Here is a 15,597-nt window from a genome sequence, read left to right as displayed (position 1 = left end):
AACTCCTTTCCAGCTCTCTGGGATCTGATTTTGATTGATTTCCAAAAGCAGATCACTCATACTCAGGCAAACCAGAAACTTGTACGTGTATGTTATGCATTTTAGGACAGGATGCTAGCCAAATAACTTTTCTTCCCAACAAAGCAGTATATTTAGCTTAAATGGTGCCCAAAATGGACCCAGAAAATATGACAAGGGTGTGAGCACTGCACAGCTGTCAGCCACTAGCTCAGCATGTCAACAATGAGCAGGCTATGACAAAGGATCTGCAATATGAACAAAGACTCAATACAGTGGGCACCATAATCTGTATCTGACAGGTGGCCACAGCAGGATGGTAATGAAAATGTTGGCAAGTAAAAAACATAACCCACATGCAAACTGAGCACAAATGTACTTGCACCCTGTTTGTCTGAGAGAGACAGGCCACTGCTCAACAGCTGAGGCGGCCAGCATTCCTGGTACACACCGAGACTGCTAAGTGATTTTTCTGGTGCTGTCACTAGCAGCAGCTCTACACTCTTCTTTGATATACAAGTTTCAGCTCCTTCTTTTAGTCTTTAATGTCCTGTCCTATCTAGATTAGATTTCATTTCACTCTGCATTCACAAGGTAAAGCCATAGCTACACAATATATCTTCACCATAGTACTGCTACGTAGTACTTCTTGCATAGTACTACTTCATAGAACTTTCTTCAGAATGACCACTGACACAAGTTTTTTTGTTACCAGTTTTACTAATTAAAATAAAAAATAAATTAATCTGTCAACAAAATGAACATTGTGGATTTCCTCAGTCATAACACTGAAAACGTTAGTTTTAAATCACTTTTTGCAAGTGAAGCATTTTCAGCATTTTGCTCAGAAGGCTTCAGAAAGTCCAACTGAACACATCATCATGTTCAGAACTCTTGCAATGCTCATAGATTTTTAGCTCAAAGCAAAAGATAAAACTCTGTAATTTTTCTGTGCTAATCTAGATTTTAAATCTTGTATATTGCGTGTTTATTAGAAAAGATGTTGCCATTCTAGCATAACAGAAAATTACTAGGGATTCTTATGCTCTTACTCATCTGAAACAGTAATTTTCTCAAGCAGTGTTGTTAATTACAATGGTACTAGTCCTTGATAAAGACATGATTCAACAAGAGTAAGGTTACTTTAAAAATTAGTTGTGAAGTCTAAGTGTAAAGATAAATACAGAAAAGAAAAATAATACTGCACTATGTAATTTACAGTCATGCCAAACTGCAGGGTGATTTAAAAAGTATTCTACTAATACTTTTATAAAACAACAGGAAAGCAAAAGAACATTTCCACCAGGAATCCCAACTATTTGATATTTTTTTTACCCACAGAAATTTAATTTCAGAGTGGTGCAATAAAAATGTCACGTATCTTATTAATGCAAACAAATGAAACTGCTTTTTTAGAGCATGAACACCATGGCTTAAGTAGATGGTAGACAGTTCAAGAGGAAGAAAAGCAATGTAATGCTAGTGTAATTACAATCAGTCACGAGAAGTTAAACAATAACTTTTTGTATTCTTAAAATATCAAAAAGAAAAATGGCAGAACAGAAAACAGCCTTAGGGAAGATTTTGTTATACAGAAACAAGACCTTCCTAGTCTGCACGTTAAGATTTTGTGCTGCAGCCAGTTTTCCTTACTAACATGAAGAAAAATGGAGAGGCCAAAAAACCCTTTTGCAATAGGAAAGCAAGCAGAATTTGCAATCATGCCTAACCCATTTACACTGGCGGTAAATAATAAAAGCAAAATCACAACCCCCCCCCCCCCCCCCCCCAAACAAAACAAAACAAAACAAAAAAACAAAAACATGCATACTAAATAGCAGATATAGAAATTAATTAAAAACTCACAGCCCTTCAATGTCAAGCAAAACTCTTCATTTATTTACTGGTCCTCTTTTGTGTCTGTTTTTTGCTTTTTGTTTCCCTGTTTGTTTTTACATTTTAGAAGCAAGTCTAGCTTCACTGCTCTTAACCACTCTGGTGAATACAAAAAGTTCTTCTGTAGCAGAGGTATAATTATTTGCCTGTCATTATGATGTATGAGTTTCCATCCTAGCTAAATGGAACAGTTGAATAAGGAAACCACGACAGCCTTACCTGCACCAATCACACGCTCAATTTTAATACAAGAGGCATCTAGCTCCTTGGCGAATTGATGGACAGCTCTATTTGGGTCCTCGTAGGTTTCAGGGTCAATGTAGGTTTTGGTGCCTGGAAATTTAACTGTAATGATGTAAGAAAGCATGACTGTGATGAAGCAAAGGCACTTATTATGCAGTCAGCCCAGGAATTTCATTATGCAGAGTGCTTCTTGGAAGAATGAGCCTGCTTCCACAGTGCCTGAGTCAGCTGCTCTGAGAGGCAACTTCAGTTTTAGGCATCATCTGTAAGCATGCTGACACAAGTACACAATCCCTGCTTTAAAAATGACTAACATTAGCATTTACCCCTATATCTACAAATGAAAGTATAAACATTAAATAACATTCAGTGGAACAAAATACAAAGCCTGAGTGGGAGTAAAAGTAAAGTGAGATGGGGGGAGGCTATAAAGGAGGTGAAACTTTCTTTTCTGTGTGAGGAAAGCTTACCCTCTTTTCTCAGTCTGAGTAAACAGTATTACTTCATATTACCTCTCTCTTCTACAGGGATTTGAAAGGCTTCTCTACATACTTCAATTTGCTTGAACCACTGAAAATATTTCCAGATTCTGGCAGTAGCTAAGTTAAACTATTCACACCACTTGAAATTTATATCCTTAGGTATGTATCTTACACTACAATACGAACATAAGAAACACTTGTAATTGATGCATAAAGACACAGGAAGGAAAAGCAGATGCTGTGCAACCTATCCCAACTACCAAAGTGAATAAAATGCAGCACCCCGGGTTCTGCTCCCTCATTTTCCAATACAGCTCTTAGTGTAACTCAGGAAGCGTAGTGCTCTGGCCAGCATGCGTTTCTCTTTTTTCTGCTGATGCAAGAAAATTTATCTGCTCTTCTTTTGAAAGCAGAACTTCTGATGAAAGTAGAGCAACCTAAAAATCTATCAACCAAGCAATTTTTATGAAATTAATTTGGCTCTCAAGGATTACAGTTCTGGGTTTTAATTAAATCATCAAATTAAAACTCAATATGGAAAAGCAATAATGTTCCAGTGCTAGTTGATGCACTGATATACATTAATTGGATCAAAAGTCAATACATAACATAAATAATTTACAGTTGCTTTGTAATCTCTTATTTGATCGTAAAATATTTTAAATTTGAAGATATATTGAAAAATGGCTTAGTATTCACGTTTTTACATGTCAGATTGCATTACTGACAAAAAAAACCAAACCAAAACAAAACAAAAAAAAACTTGTACAGAGCTAAAGTAATTGACTGAGGAATCTAATGAATTTGCATATAGAAAAATTATTCAAGATTTTGCCCAGATGTTATTGCATGTGATATCATGTACCTAAATAAATGTTCTTTCAATTGTATTGACAATGCTACAGATTTTTAAAAATATAAATATTTATTAAAACAAAACAAAAACAAACAAAAAAAAAAGACCATAGAAAAGAAGAATAAATCAATAGATTAAACTCCTATAGTAATGCTTTCAGGCAAGGAGATGGAGAATGAACCATGCTCATTGTATTACTAATAAGAGGCCTGGATTGGAGGTAACCTTGTGAATCTCAAATGGTCCTCTGATGGTTCTTTATTCAGGTTGTCATAAAACATTTTGACAGGCCAAGGCTATCATAGAATACCAACACAAAATAGTTCTGGCATGGATTTGAAGACACTGTTAGAAGAAGGCGGGAGGAAACAAAATGTAAATTTGAATTGTTTGAGTAAATTCCTCCACTGTTTTTAATCTTTAAATGTAGCAGTTCAACTACTGAAAATTCAGAGTGATAGAAATAAAAGATATGATATTCTACTAAAAGCAGAACTATAAAACTTGTTATAAAAATTTTTGTGTTAAATGTTTGTTGTAAGTTAAGCCTTTGAAAATCCAGTGTACTATCTCTACATATAATAAGGTTGCCTAGCAGTCCTGGGGTAGAAAGACACCACAATTCTGTTCACAACTCTGTGAACCAGCTTTTTACCAAAGCACAGTGTTCCATCTTCTTCTGCTGATGAGTATCAAACAAAATTAAATACTAGGCTATCAATCAACAGATGATGAAAAACTACCTTGGTAAAAAATGACTTACATTTGACACTATTATTTTTAAAAGGCTATGTATACTAACTGTATTTAGTGATTTTCTGAATAACCAGATTTCTCCAAAGTGAAACAAGAGAAATAATGATTTCTCACAATTTCTAGATCAACTATTAAATGTTACATAGCAACTCTCATGTTAATTTGTTTATGCTTCCACTGAAACAAAAAACATAATAGATAATGGAAATGAGGTAAGGGATTATTCAGTTAGCATATTCCCTTTGTTTATGGTCAAACACAAGAATACATAGTTGATCTTTTCCTTCAAGGACATAATGGGGACTTAAAAAGTGAAAGCAGTAGCTCATCTGAAAATGTGAAAAGCTTATGATGCATCTGTAAGAGGCAAATTTCAAAACCATCACTTCTAGAATACCAACATTTAAGTTATAGCAGATCTTCAATGTACTCTTTAAAATCAGCTGATTTGCAAAGTGCATGATAAATAAGTCTTATCCTATTATTATTTTCCACCTTTCTTGTACAGATTATAAACTGATTGACAAAAGCTGCAATGTTGTCACTGGTTGGTTTAATACTCACTGAATTTAAATGAAATGATTTATGTCGCAACACATACATACTCACAGATTCCATCTGATCTGATTCTGCCCCGGTAGAAAGGTGAAATAAACCTTGATCTCATTTCTGATGGATATTTGGCTAGAGACACTGCTTTAGAGTTATGTACTGACAAGATGCTACAGATTTTTGAGTAGTGGCTACTTCTTTCTTGGTAGGAATGCCGCTTGCAACACCGGAGACCTGGGTTCGAATTCCCCCTGTGGCACAAGTGGTAGAAGTGCCGCTATTCTACACAGGAGGCTCTAATCCCGGGGGTTGGACTCGATGATCTTTAAGGTCCCTTCCAACCCGCAGCAGACTGTGATACTGTGATATCATCACATTCTAATAGTAGCTCATGATTTCAGTAAATATAAAACCAGATAAAACTTATTCCTTTCATAAAAAGAAAATCAGATGGATTTAAACTGCAGGTGTTACTGCTGGTAGACAACAAAAGCTACATACAGCACAGCAGGACTACATGGCATTGGCTACTGGTATGAAAACTGAAAACCCAGACTTTTCTTGGGGGGAGGGGGATGAGGTCAGAAATTGCGTTCTGTTTAATTCTGTTATTTTTTGCAACTTGAATGCAAAAAATCATTTTGTAACTTAGTTTAACTGTACTTCCCGAGTTAATGGGTAATTATAAAACATTTTCAAATATTTTCTATTTAGTATGTCAAAATGACAATAAAACTGAAGTGAGAAAGTGGTAAAATGTAAAAGTTTTAAAAATAATATTCTGATACAACTGAAAGTATTATTTCTTTTTAATGCACAAGCCCTTTTCACGTCGTACATTTTCTACTGTCATTAATGAAGGTTTATTTTATTATTTCATTGAATTTCCCCAGAGTTGTAGCATAAATTCAGATAGCAGTTAAAATTCTGAAAAGAGCAAGTGTGTGCTATTCTTTACTAGGGAAGTGATTTTAGTACACAGAACAGTAGTGAAACAGCTAATCTTTCTTTTCCTGATAAATATTTTTAAGGACACTGTTGGAAATATTGATACTATTGCATTTGCCATAGTGGAAAACAGCTTTTGAGAAATGATGGAGTGATGCAGTGACGACCACTTTCTTAAGCTGAAGTTTGCTTAAGGTATACATCATATAGTCACTTAGCCAAAGACTCCCAAATATTGCATCTCAGAGTGAACACTAGGACAGTATGAAGCATAATCAAAGCAGCCAATCAAAAAACGCTGAATGAAAAAAAATGATTTATCATATACGTGTATAAAAATAAAACTGTGCGAGCAGTGCCGACTTAAATCAGCATTCTTTTTCTGTAAGTCACATTTTTACAGTGTTTAACTTTTCACTTGCTATTTACATAGCATTTTTGAATTTCTTTAAACTTTGCATTTCACAGAATGCTATTTTAGTATTGCCTACAGTAATGCAATTGGGAATTTTTGAAAGGGAGAAAAAAAGCAGAACACTTACAATGAAAGTAAAGCTCTTCATCCCCTTCTTGATCAGCTTTGCTATAGCCACAATGCCTGAAAAGAAAGATGTCAGTTTTACTGGTAAATAATGATTTACTTCTGTCATCTGAAGTCCTGACAACATCAGTTCTTTGGACTGGGATTTTCAGGCCATGAGCACCTAACTCCTGTAGGCCCTTTGAAAGTTTGAGCTATAATTCTCTTGACAGCAGAGGTTTAAATAAATCATGAACAGTTGTAATCAAAAGGCTTTTGTATCAAATACTAGTTGGGACAGGTCCTAAAGAACCTTGTACTTGTGAAAAGCTTCTATGGATAAAACAGGATTAAAGAACTTGAAAGTAGAACACTACTTTACATGAGGGTATTCTTAACCTTACTGTGCCTCTTTTCTTGAATGCAAAGTCATTTAAAGGCTGATCAGATAAAGTGTCAGGCTTCTCTGTGTGAGAGAAACTAAACAGAAAGGAATTTTCAGGAGTACAAGTAAAGAATGTGCTAAGGGCTCCTTTTACAGCACATTCACATCAAACTGAAAGAACATCTTGATTTAAGAGTGTCCTGCTAAAGTGGATAATCTGTATAATTGATAATGAGATTTAAGCAAAAAATGTTCTTACTAACCATGTGTTCCATTTCAGATTTGCAAATTACCATCTTAGATGTTCTTATGCCTATGCAAGGTGCAATACCTTCGCCCAATGATGAATCCAAACACCATGAAGACCAGAATGATGGTTCCTGCTACAGCAACTACAGCTATGATAATAACAGGATTCTGTTCACTGGAAACAGCGGTGGCTGCAAACAGGTCAAAAAACAGAGATTAGGTTAAAATTGCACCCTGCAAAAGAGCTGCAAAAAATTAAATCGACCTTAGTGAATCCTAAGAAATGGTACCATAAGTGCATAATAAGAATTTTTAAGATGAAACATTATCTATTAACACAGACTTCTTAGCACATTTTTTTCTTATTGCTATTAATCATTGCAAATTGTTATTATCACTTAAAATTTGTTTCTATTAGCAATGAAAACGTGTTTCCACAAATACAAAATGGAATTCTCCATGCCTCAGAGATTTTACATGCTAAAATATCCACACACTATTGCTCTTTTTATTCAGTGTTATGAATAAATGCCAGTGTTATTAATAAATGCAAATGTATGCATGTCACATTAATTTAAACTGAGGGTATAAATACATAGCCTGAGAAACCTCAAAGTTTCTTAAATACTGTACTTGCCACTCATCTAATGAGGGTGGACCTATACTCAGCTGCATTAAATGAGCACAACTCTACTGAACATTATGGAGCGATGCTGATTTATAACAGCGAGGATCTGGCCTGGACCAGGAGGCTGAGAATAAAGGAGGCGGCATCAGGCACAGTGGGGACTGTGGAATTTTGAGTCATTTGGAGGCAGCAGAGAGGTTGGAAAAAAAAGTACTCTCAGCTGATTAACTAAACTGTATATGGTAAGTTAATACAGTTAATTGATTAAGTCATGGTAGTACTATCTAAAGATGAAGATTTTATGAATTCCACAGAATCTTCCTCTTGCAGTTTTCATAGATTCCCACAGAAACAAATACACTAGTCCTTTCCTTACTCTGTCTTAGGAGAAGTAAACCAATCAACATGATTTCTTTTGTCACTGATCAAGTACTACTTGCTTCCCCCTAAAATAACAGATCCTCTTGTTCTGTTAAATAGTGTAAAACAGCACCTCTGTGTCGAGATGATATTTCCATCTTTCCTAGTTTTATTTCCTAAAGAAACTTATAATTTCTCGATATGCTATAAGATACAGGTGAGGAATATCTCATTATTCATATTGGGCCTTAACTAAAAAGAACAAATGTTTATTTATGAGTTAAGTATAATCTCCTGAGGTACTCAGGTCAGAAAGGTGCTACCAAAGGCCTGCATGTATCCCACCTGTGCAACATTTAGGAAATTAGTGTATAATTTGTAATATACAGGAGTGTATAAGTACAAGTAATACAGTTCAGTTCTGTGTAACTCTGACTGCCCATCAAACAATATGGCCTCAAACACAGGTATGTTGAGTTAATGCAAAATTTCCTAAAACTTTATCATTCCTTCTTGGAAGTCCTGTGGAAAACTTACTTGGAAGTAAAAAAGTAGCACACTGTGCCAATGGCTAGTATGCAAAGTTGTATTCATCTAACAGTTTGGAAATACACCCACTTGAACTTGTCACCTAATCTAGCAGCCAAGTTGAGCACACAGAGATTGACATATGTGAGTGGGTTGCTCTGCATAACTGCCTCAAGATGTCGGATACCAGCACATTCTGGAGGCAAGCCGAGGATGTTATTTCGACTCTACAAAATGTTGGGGGCAGAGTAAACTGTCCAACTGCTAAGATAGGTGGGATGTAGTTCAAGATGTACTTTTACATATTTGGAAAAAAAAAAGGTCTGTTTGTGGGCATGGTCTGGTAAGAATCTGGTGACAGCAGTCTGAGACATCTGCCTCTATTCATGTACTGTCTCTGCACTGCTTCTCCTATTTGTGTTATGAACTCATGCTGTTACTTGGCTAACATGCAATTCAGATTCCAACTTCTGGAATGTGGTCTGGCAGAAATAAAGACATAAGAGTGCTCTGAGAGAAAAGATTCTGGAGTGCAGATGGCATGGGTGCTGTCCACTGGTGTTGCCACAGTGGCAGTGGCAGGGAAACATCAGCCAGACAGAGGAGTCTGTCCTTGCCTCCAGTTAAGCTGTGCTCAGACTCAGAAGGCAAGCAAGGGAGCAACTACAGGTGATATCTAATCTGACACTGCGATATCTGCTTATCCAAAGGAATGAGGCAGTGCTTACTTTAAAGGAGTTAAGGCTACCTTCTAAGTATATGGTTGAAGGGATGGGGAATGTATACCCAAATATCCTGGAGGATTTAAGAGAGGAGATTAGTCGTAAAAGCTGTACTGCACCTCCAGCAACATTTTTTTCATGCAGGCAACCTGAAATGTATGAGCTGCAGAAAATACTTGATGAAGTGAACATGAAAAATTCAACAATAAAGTGATTTAAGATATCTTGCAAGTAACTCAGTGGATCAAATGGTAAAATTACCACTTAAGTGACATTCTTTGGATCTGTATTTTCTTACTTGGGGACTTTTCTCTAATGAGCCACACAAGAACAAAATACAGTGATTCAGGTATTTCATTCCGAGATAAATATAGTACAGAAAATAAATAACCTGCCTTCATAAAGCATTTTTACTTCTTTTTTTTTTTTTTTTTTTTTTAGATAAGTATGCATATGTTTTCTAATGTATACAATATGTATGAATACAGATATTAAATATATTTTACATATAAGATTATATATAAATAGTTTATATAGTTTCTCAATATAGTTTCTCAAATACTGAGAAGTGGCTATGCAGTTTTAATCACCATACAAAAATCTGTTAAATCTACAGCACCAACCAAAAGGTGCTAAACAGCCAAAATATCAAGTGAAACTGGGTATGCAGTAGGGCTAGCTAACTGTGCTGGTTGAGCACTATCAATCACCACATGTATTCTTGAAATATTCAGTTTTAAAATCCACATTCAGAAAGTCACTGGAATAAGGAGAAAACAGTGCCTCTTAACTGTAGTGTAACATGGGTTTACTGCTCACTTGTACAATGCAGTATATTTCATATAAATGATCCACTAAAGTTCTTCTTAGGAAATGCTAATACATGCCTAATTTTATTAACCTGCCAGATCTGATAACACTACAAATAAAATATGAGAAACAAAGATTCTTATTTGCATAAGAATTCTAAAATAATTTATTAAGTTTGTTATCTTTTTACTAACGCTTTAATTATTTCTGAAAATTATACACAGAACACTGGAGTTGTTTCTCATTGATGGGAACTGTATCCTTTAATCTCCTCTCAAGAATATTGAAAATATTCCACTTTTCTTTTGTGAAATCACATGACATGGAATGTCAAAAACCAAAGCTGGCCTCTGACAAGAGAAAAATCTGGTGTGCATACTAGCCAAATATGTCACTAATTTATATGTATTCTTTCATCACCTAGACTGAGAAAAGGTATACATGATGCAAAAGGGTCAGTAAAATATTTATTCTAGGATTTTCTAATCTTCCATAAGTTAATCAAACTTCAGTCAAGACACTGGATTTCTTTAAGCCTTACCTTACCTCAGAAATGATCTTTGCTCAACTTAGCGGCTACATGTATGTTTACACTCAGTACAAAAATACTCATGTCATTAATGAAATTTTGGGGAAATATTTTGGTCTAATAATTTAAAGCAACTGTAGTTAATTAGTAGAAATCTATGACAGATTGTGAAAGCCTTCAAATATATTTTTTTCCAGTTGTTTACTCAGATATGAAATTACTTCTGTTTGTAATTCAGGATACTGTCTCTTGTACCTCAGAAATTGCACTGAATCTCACTGCCTATGTAAAGCAGAACTCTACAAATGAAAACCATACTATCAGACACAGAGCTAATAACATCGGTCATAATATTTTATTGCTAGTATTATGACAATTACTATTTCAATTAAGTCTATCAGGTGTGTATTATCACTTCTTATTAATAATTTCCATATCCTGTGTGGAAGCAAGATTAAGACCTAACTACTGTTTTTTTAAATATACCCACAAATTCTTCAGGCGACACCAGGCTGCAGTTAAATAAGATGCAATTGTGCGTATCTGCATAAAGCACAGAGCAGATCTGGTATCCATAGCTTTTGAACCTGCAGGCTATGTATTTTCAGCTCCAAACCTGGCTGAGCTGCTAGGCAGGTCGACCTGAAGCAAATGAGTCAAACTCAAGTGACCAACTTTTTCTGCCAGGGACATGGGCAGTTCCTATCAGCTGGCTCAAGGCTACCAGCTCCCAGTGCAAAAGTTTCCATCTGAAGACTCAAAATGTGGAAGTATGCATGCACATAACTACATGATGAGAAGTGGAAAATTTGTCAGTGAAATTTCTAGACAAACAAGGATACATGGTTGGTTTCAGCATCAAGAAAGAAGCAAGTTGTCACAGACAGAATCTCTGGTGTACTGTATGAGCAAGTTTATGCTCCAGCTTCATACTTTCCTTTGTGAGGGTTTAAGGAGACTGCTTTTTTCTTTACACAGCTTACTGCCTATTACAGTAGCCTAAGAGAAATCTAATGTCTTTGGGACCTCTATTTCTTTACTAAATATGAGTGAAACTGAGCTCAGAAGATAGTAAGAACAGACATATATCTGAAACAAGACAAACAGATATGTAAACAAAACTGTATAAAGGTTTGTTTGTTTGGTTTTGTGTTCTGTTTTGTTTTCCCAGGAAATTACAGAGGAAAAGATGTCCTGGAGAGGACTCCGTGGGCTGAATCTTCTCCTCCTTTCTCTCCTCAGTTACTGAAGAATCTAGCAGGGTTTCTCAGCACATAAAACCTCTTGTGAGAAGGGAATAGATATGTGTTCAAGTAAAAAAAAAAAAAATAAAAATAAAAATAATAATACTCATTTTTCTACACCAGAAATACATCAGGGAAGAAGAATATGATGTTACAAATTTAATGGCTATTTATAAGAGTGCAATTTGTAGTTCTATGGTAAAATGACTGATTGAAGTTCATTCTTCAAAATACAACAACAAAATCCACTCACATAGATGTATTTTTTTTCTTCTGATTTTAATAACATTGCCTATGACTCTTTAAATTTTTGCTCTACTTATTATTTCTGAAATGCTTCACTTGTTACTTAATGAAAATGCTAATTTTCCATAGATCCAAATGTTTACCTGTGGCTTCTTCTAGTGTGGCAACATCCAGTCTGGGGCTATAATTCCCATAACCAGCAGCAGTAAAAGCACGAATCTGGAAAACATATACTGTTCCTGGCTTTAGGTTATTAATAGAAGCTGAAGTGGACTTGGTTTTTACTGTTGAATAGGTTCTCTCCCTTTGATCCTGGAAATAATCAGACAAAATATTTAAATGACATTTACAGGTCAGATTTTATCATGGATACACATCAGCAACTGACAGCCAGCCTGGGCAGTTTATTTCAATTTGTTGAATGCTTTTTTTTCCCCATCATAAAAAATAAAGCATACTCTGTGGAGTATTACAAAATACTGCCATTGCAATGAGGAGGTCTAAGTGCAACATAAAATTCAAATGGGATGCTCATATTGTTACTCATAAAAATCCAGACATAACACAATTGTTTCTTTGGCTTGGATTACGTTTTGTGAAATTATGATGGAAAAATAGCTTGAATGCAGCTTTTTAGAGGGACCCGCGGAGTTTAAACAGCTCTTGAACAGGGAAATCCGTTACTGTATGGTCAGAACATATTTTGTTCATTATTTCCAACACTTCTAAAAAATTATAATAGAAGAATCCAAGGAGAGAGGCTCAGTATGACACTCTCAAAATATGAAACTGTAACATTACAAGTCCTATGTGTAGTTGCTCACATTCAAATGCTATAAAAGCTGCATCAAATATATTTACTATATTTAAAAAGTTATGGAATCATAGAATCATTAATGTTGGAAAAGACTTCTAAGATCATCTAGTCCAACCATTCACCTACCACCAATGTTGCCCACTAAACTACATTCCTTTGTACCGTATCTACATGTTTCTTGAAGACTTCTAATGCCAGTGACTCAAACAGTGCTCTGGGCAGCATACCTCAGTGTCTGACCACCCTTAAAGGGAAGTTTTTCCTCATATCCAGCCTGAACATCTCATGGCACAACTTGAGACCATTCCCTCTAATCCTATCACTAGATATACAAGAGGAGGCCAATCTCTAGCTCACTACAGCCTTCCTTCAGGTAGTTAGAGCAACAAAGTCTTCCCTGAGCTTCCTCTTTTCCAGACTAAACAGTCTCAGTTCCCTTGGCCTTTCCTCATAAAACCTGTACTCCATCTGTACTCCATCCCTTACCAACTTCATTGCTCCACTCTGAATGCACCAGGGCCTTGAGTACAAGGGATTTATCACTTCCCTGCTCCTCATAGCAACGCTATTTCTGATACAAGCCAGGATGCCATTGGACTTCTCAGACACCCGGGCACACTTCTGGATCATGTTCAGCTGATCATCAACCAACACCTGCAAGTTCTCTTCCTCAGCAGTCTTCCAGCCACTCTGCTCTAAGCCTGTAGCGCTGCCTGAGGTTTTTTTGGCTGAAGCACAGAATCCAGCACTTGGTCTTGTTGAACTTCATCCCACTGGCCTCAGCCCAGCAATCATGTCTCTCCAGATCCCTCTGTAGGGCCTCCCTACCCTCAGGCAAACCAGTGTTACTTCCCAACTTGGTGTCATCTGAAATCTAACTACAGGTGCATTCAGTCCCCTCATCCAGATCATCAATAAAGATATTAAACAGGGTGGACCCCAATACTGACCCCTGGGGAACACCATTTGTCACCAGCTGGATTTAACTCCATTCATCAGCACCCACTGGGCCCAGCCATCCAGACAGTTCTTTAACCAGCAAAGGGCTGTACCTGTGTACCTGTCTAGGCAAGGGCTGTCAGCTTCTCTAGGAGGATACTGAGAGAAAGAGAGTGGGTGTGTGTCAAAAGATTTACTGAAGTCTAAGTAGACTACATCAATAGATTTTCCCTCATCTACCAGGTCAGTCACTTGATTGTAGAAAAATATGAGGTTGGTCAAGCAGAACCTGCCTTTCATGAACCTGTGCTGTTGGGTGTGATCCTGTGGTTGTCCTGCATATGCCCTGTGATCTTACTCAAGGTGATCAATTCCATAACCTCCCCTGGCACAGAGGTCAGGCTGACCAGCCTGTAGTTCTTTAGATCCTTCTTATGACACTTTTTGTAGAGTCTTCATCACATTCATGGGATTCATCACATTTAATGATCAAGATTATCTTTCAGAACAGGTATGTGCAGCTCTGTTGATTTTCAGTGGCAAATGCAACCCTGACTTGAAGGACAGAAGAGATGAGTTAACCTACCATCTGAATGTACTATATGACCAGAGAAGTATGAGCTGTATAAGGCAGTGCTAATGAGACAGATACAGAGGGAAGAAATAAATCTGTAACTCATTTCAATTTGTCAGCTCAAAAATGATGGAGAAACTTCCCCTTTACAGTCAACAAAGCAGCTTACACTGAAATATTTGGTTCAACACAACATATATGATTTCTTTTCAGAAATTCACTAATGGCTTCCCCTGGGCCTTGCTCTCTCAGTCATTTGTCCAAGCCCATCAACTCAGCTAGCAACAATTTTTCATATCTTCTCCAAGAAAATTTAAATCATCTGTAAGTGAGGACCATGGTGGAATGTATCTTGATATGTGAGGAAGAACAGCAATGCTTGAGAGAGGAGAATCAAGAATAATAAGACTGTAAATACTCCTACAGGTTCACACTGTGAGCCACAATGGAATTCCAGAGTTTTGGGTTTGAACCATAAATGAGCCTTATTTGCAGCTCTTGAATTACAAAAATAAATAAATAAATAAACAAACAACAAAGAAGCAAAAATAATCTGAGCCAGAAACATCACAGGGCAGGCTTACTTGGGAGATTTCAGGCATTTTCCACTCCAGCTGTAGCCAGAAGGATGAGAGGTAAACAAAACACTAATCAGAACATTTCAGAACCACAAAAAATGTTTGATTTAATTTGGCCTTAAAAGGAGAAAATCTCCAGATCTTTTTTGTTTGTTTGTTTGTGGGATTTTTATCTATTTATTTATTTATTTATATTTTGGGGGGGCAAGGGGTGGGAGGTGGAATGACTGGCCTAACACAATAATGGAACAAAAAAACCCTGCCTTTCTAATTCTGAGGAAGAAGCTTACGATTCAAACTGATCTGCACTGCTCTGAAATGAAAGCAAGTCATTAAGATTTTTTGTAATAGACTCACTGAATTAAAGGTTTAAATTCAGTATATCTGTGACTCGCTGAAGGATCGGGTTCTTACTCTCTTTTCTTAATTTCACTGCAATAAATAGAATACTGGCAGGTTTCCTTCACTTACAAGAAAAAAAATAACAGCAATTCTTGTCTTGGCAAATACAGGAAATTGGCAATGAATTTCTTCTGCTTGTTTAAAGGAGAATTAGCATGTAGGGAAAATAATAAACAGTTCATTCTATCAGTTATCACATGAGAAAAATATAGTATCGTGGGTAATTTTATGTTCAATTTATTTTAACAGATCACAAGCTATTGTGGATATAAAACCAAGCAAAATTGTGTTGTTTTTTATTTCCTGTGTTTGTGC

General features: G+C 36.2%; 1 protein-coding gene across 8 annotated transcripts in view; it reads right to left on the bottom strand.

Annotated features, from left to right (window-relative positions):
- Positions 1–15,597, bottom strand: part of EPHA7 (EPH receptor A7) — a 157,636-nt gene that overhangs the window by 28,194 nt on the left and 113,845 nt on the right. For 4 of the 8 annotated variants that reach the window (XM_015858872.3, XM_015858876.3, XM_015858874.3 and 1 more), the window contains exons 7-10: positions 12,116–12,284; positions 6,988–7,096; positions 6,294–6,349; positions 2,134–2,259 (exon numbers count right to left, since the gene is read on the bottom strand). In XM_015858872.3, the coding sequence (XP_015714358.2) occupies positions 2,134–2,259; positions 6,294–6,349; positions 6,988–7,096; positions 12,116–12,284 (460 nt within the window). The remainder of the gene's footprint in view (positions 1–2,133; positions 2,260–6,293; positions 6,350–6,987; positions 7,097–12,115; positions 12,285–15,597) is intronic. The other 4 variants (XM_015858873.3, XM_085541896.1, XM_015858875.3 and 1 more) reach the window with 1 other exon arrangement.

This window comes from Coturnix japonica, chromosome 3 (genome assembly GCF_054131305.1).
Source record: "Coturnix japonica strain WE chromosome 3, WE-NBRP24, whole genome shotgun sequence".
Classification (NCBI taxonomy): Eukaryota; Metazoa; Chordata; class Aves; order Galliformes; family Phasianidae; genus Coturnix; species Coturnix japonica.
Note: the sequence above shows the minus strand (reverse complement) of the source record. Positions and strands in the feature narration are given on the sequence as shown.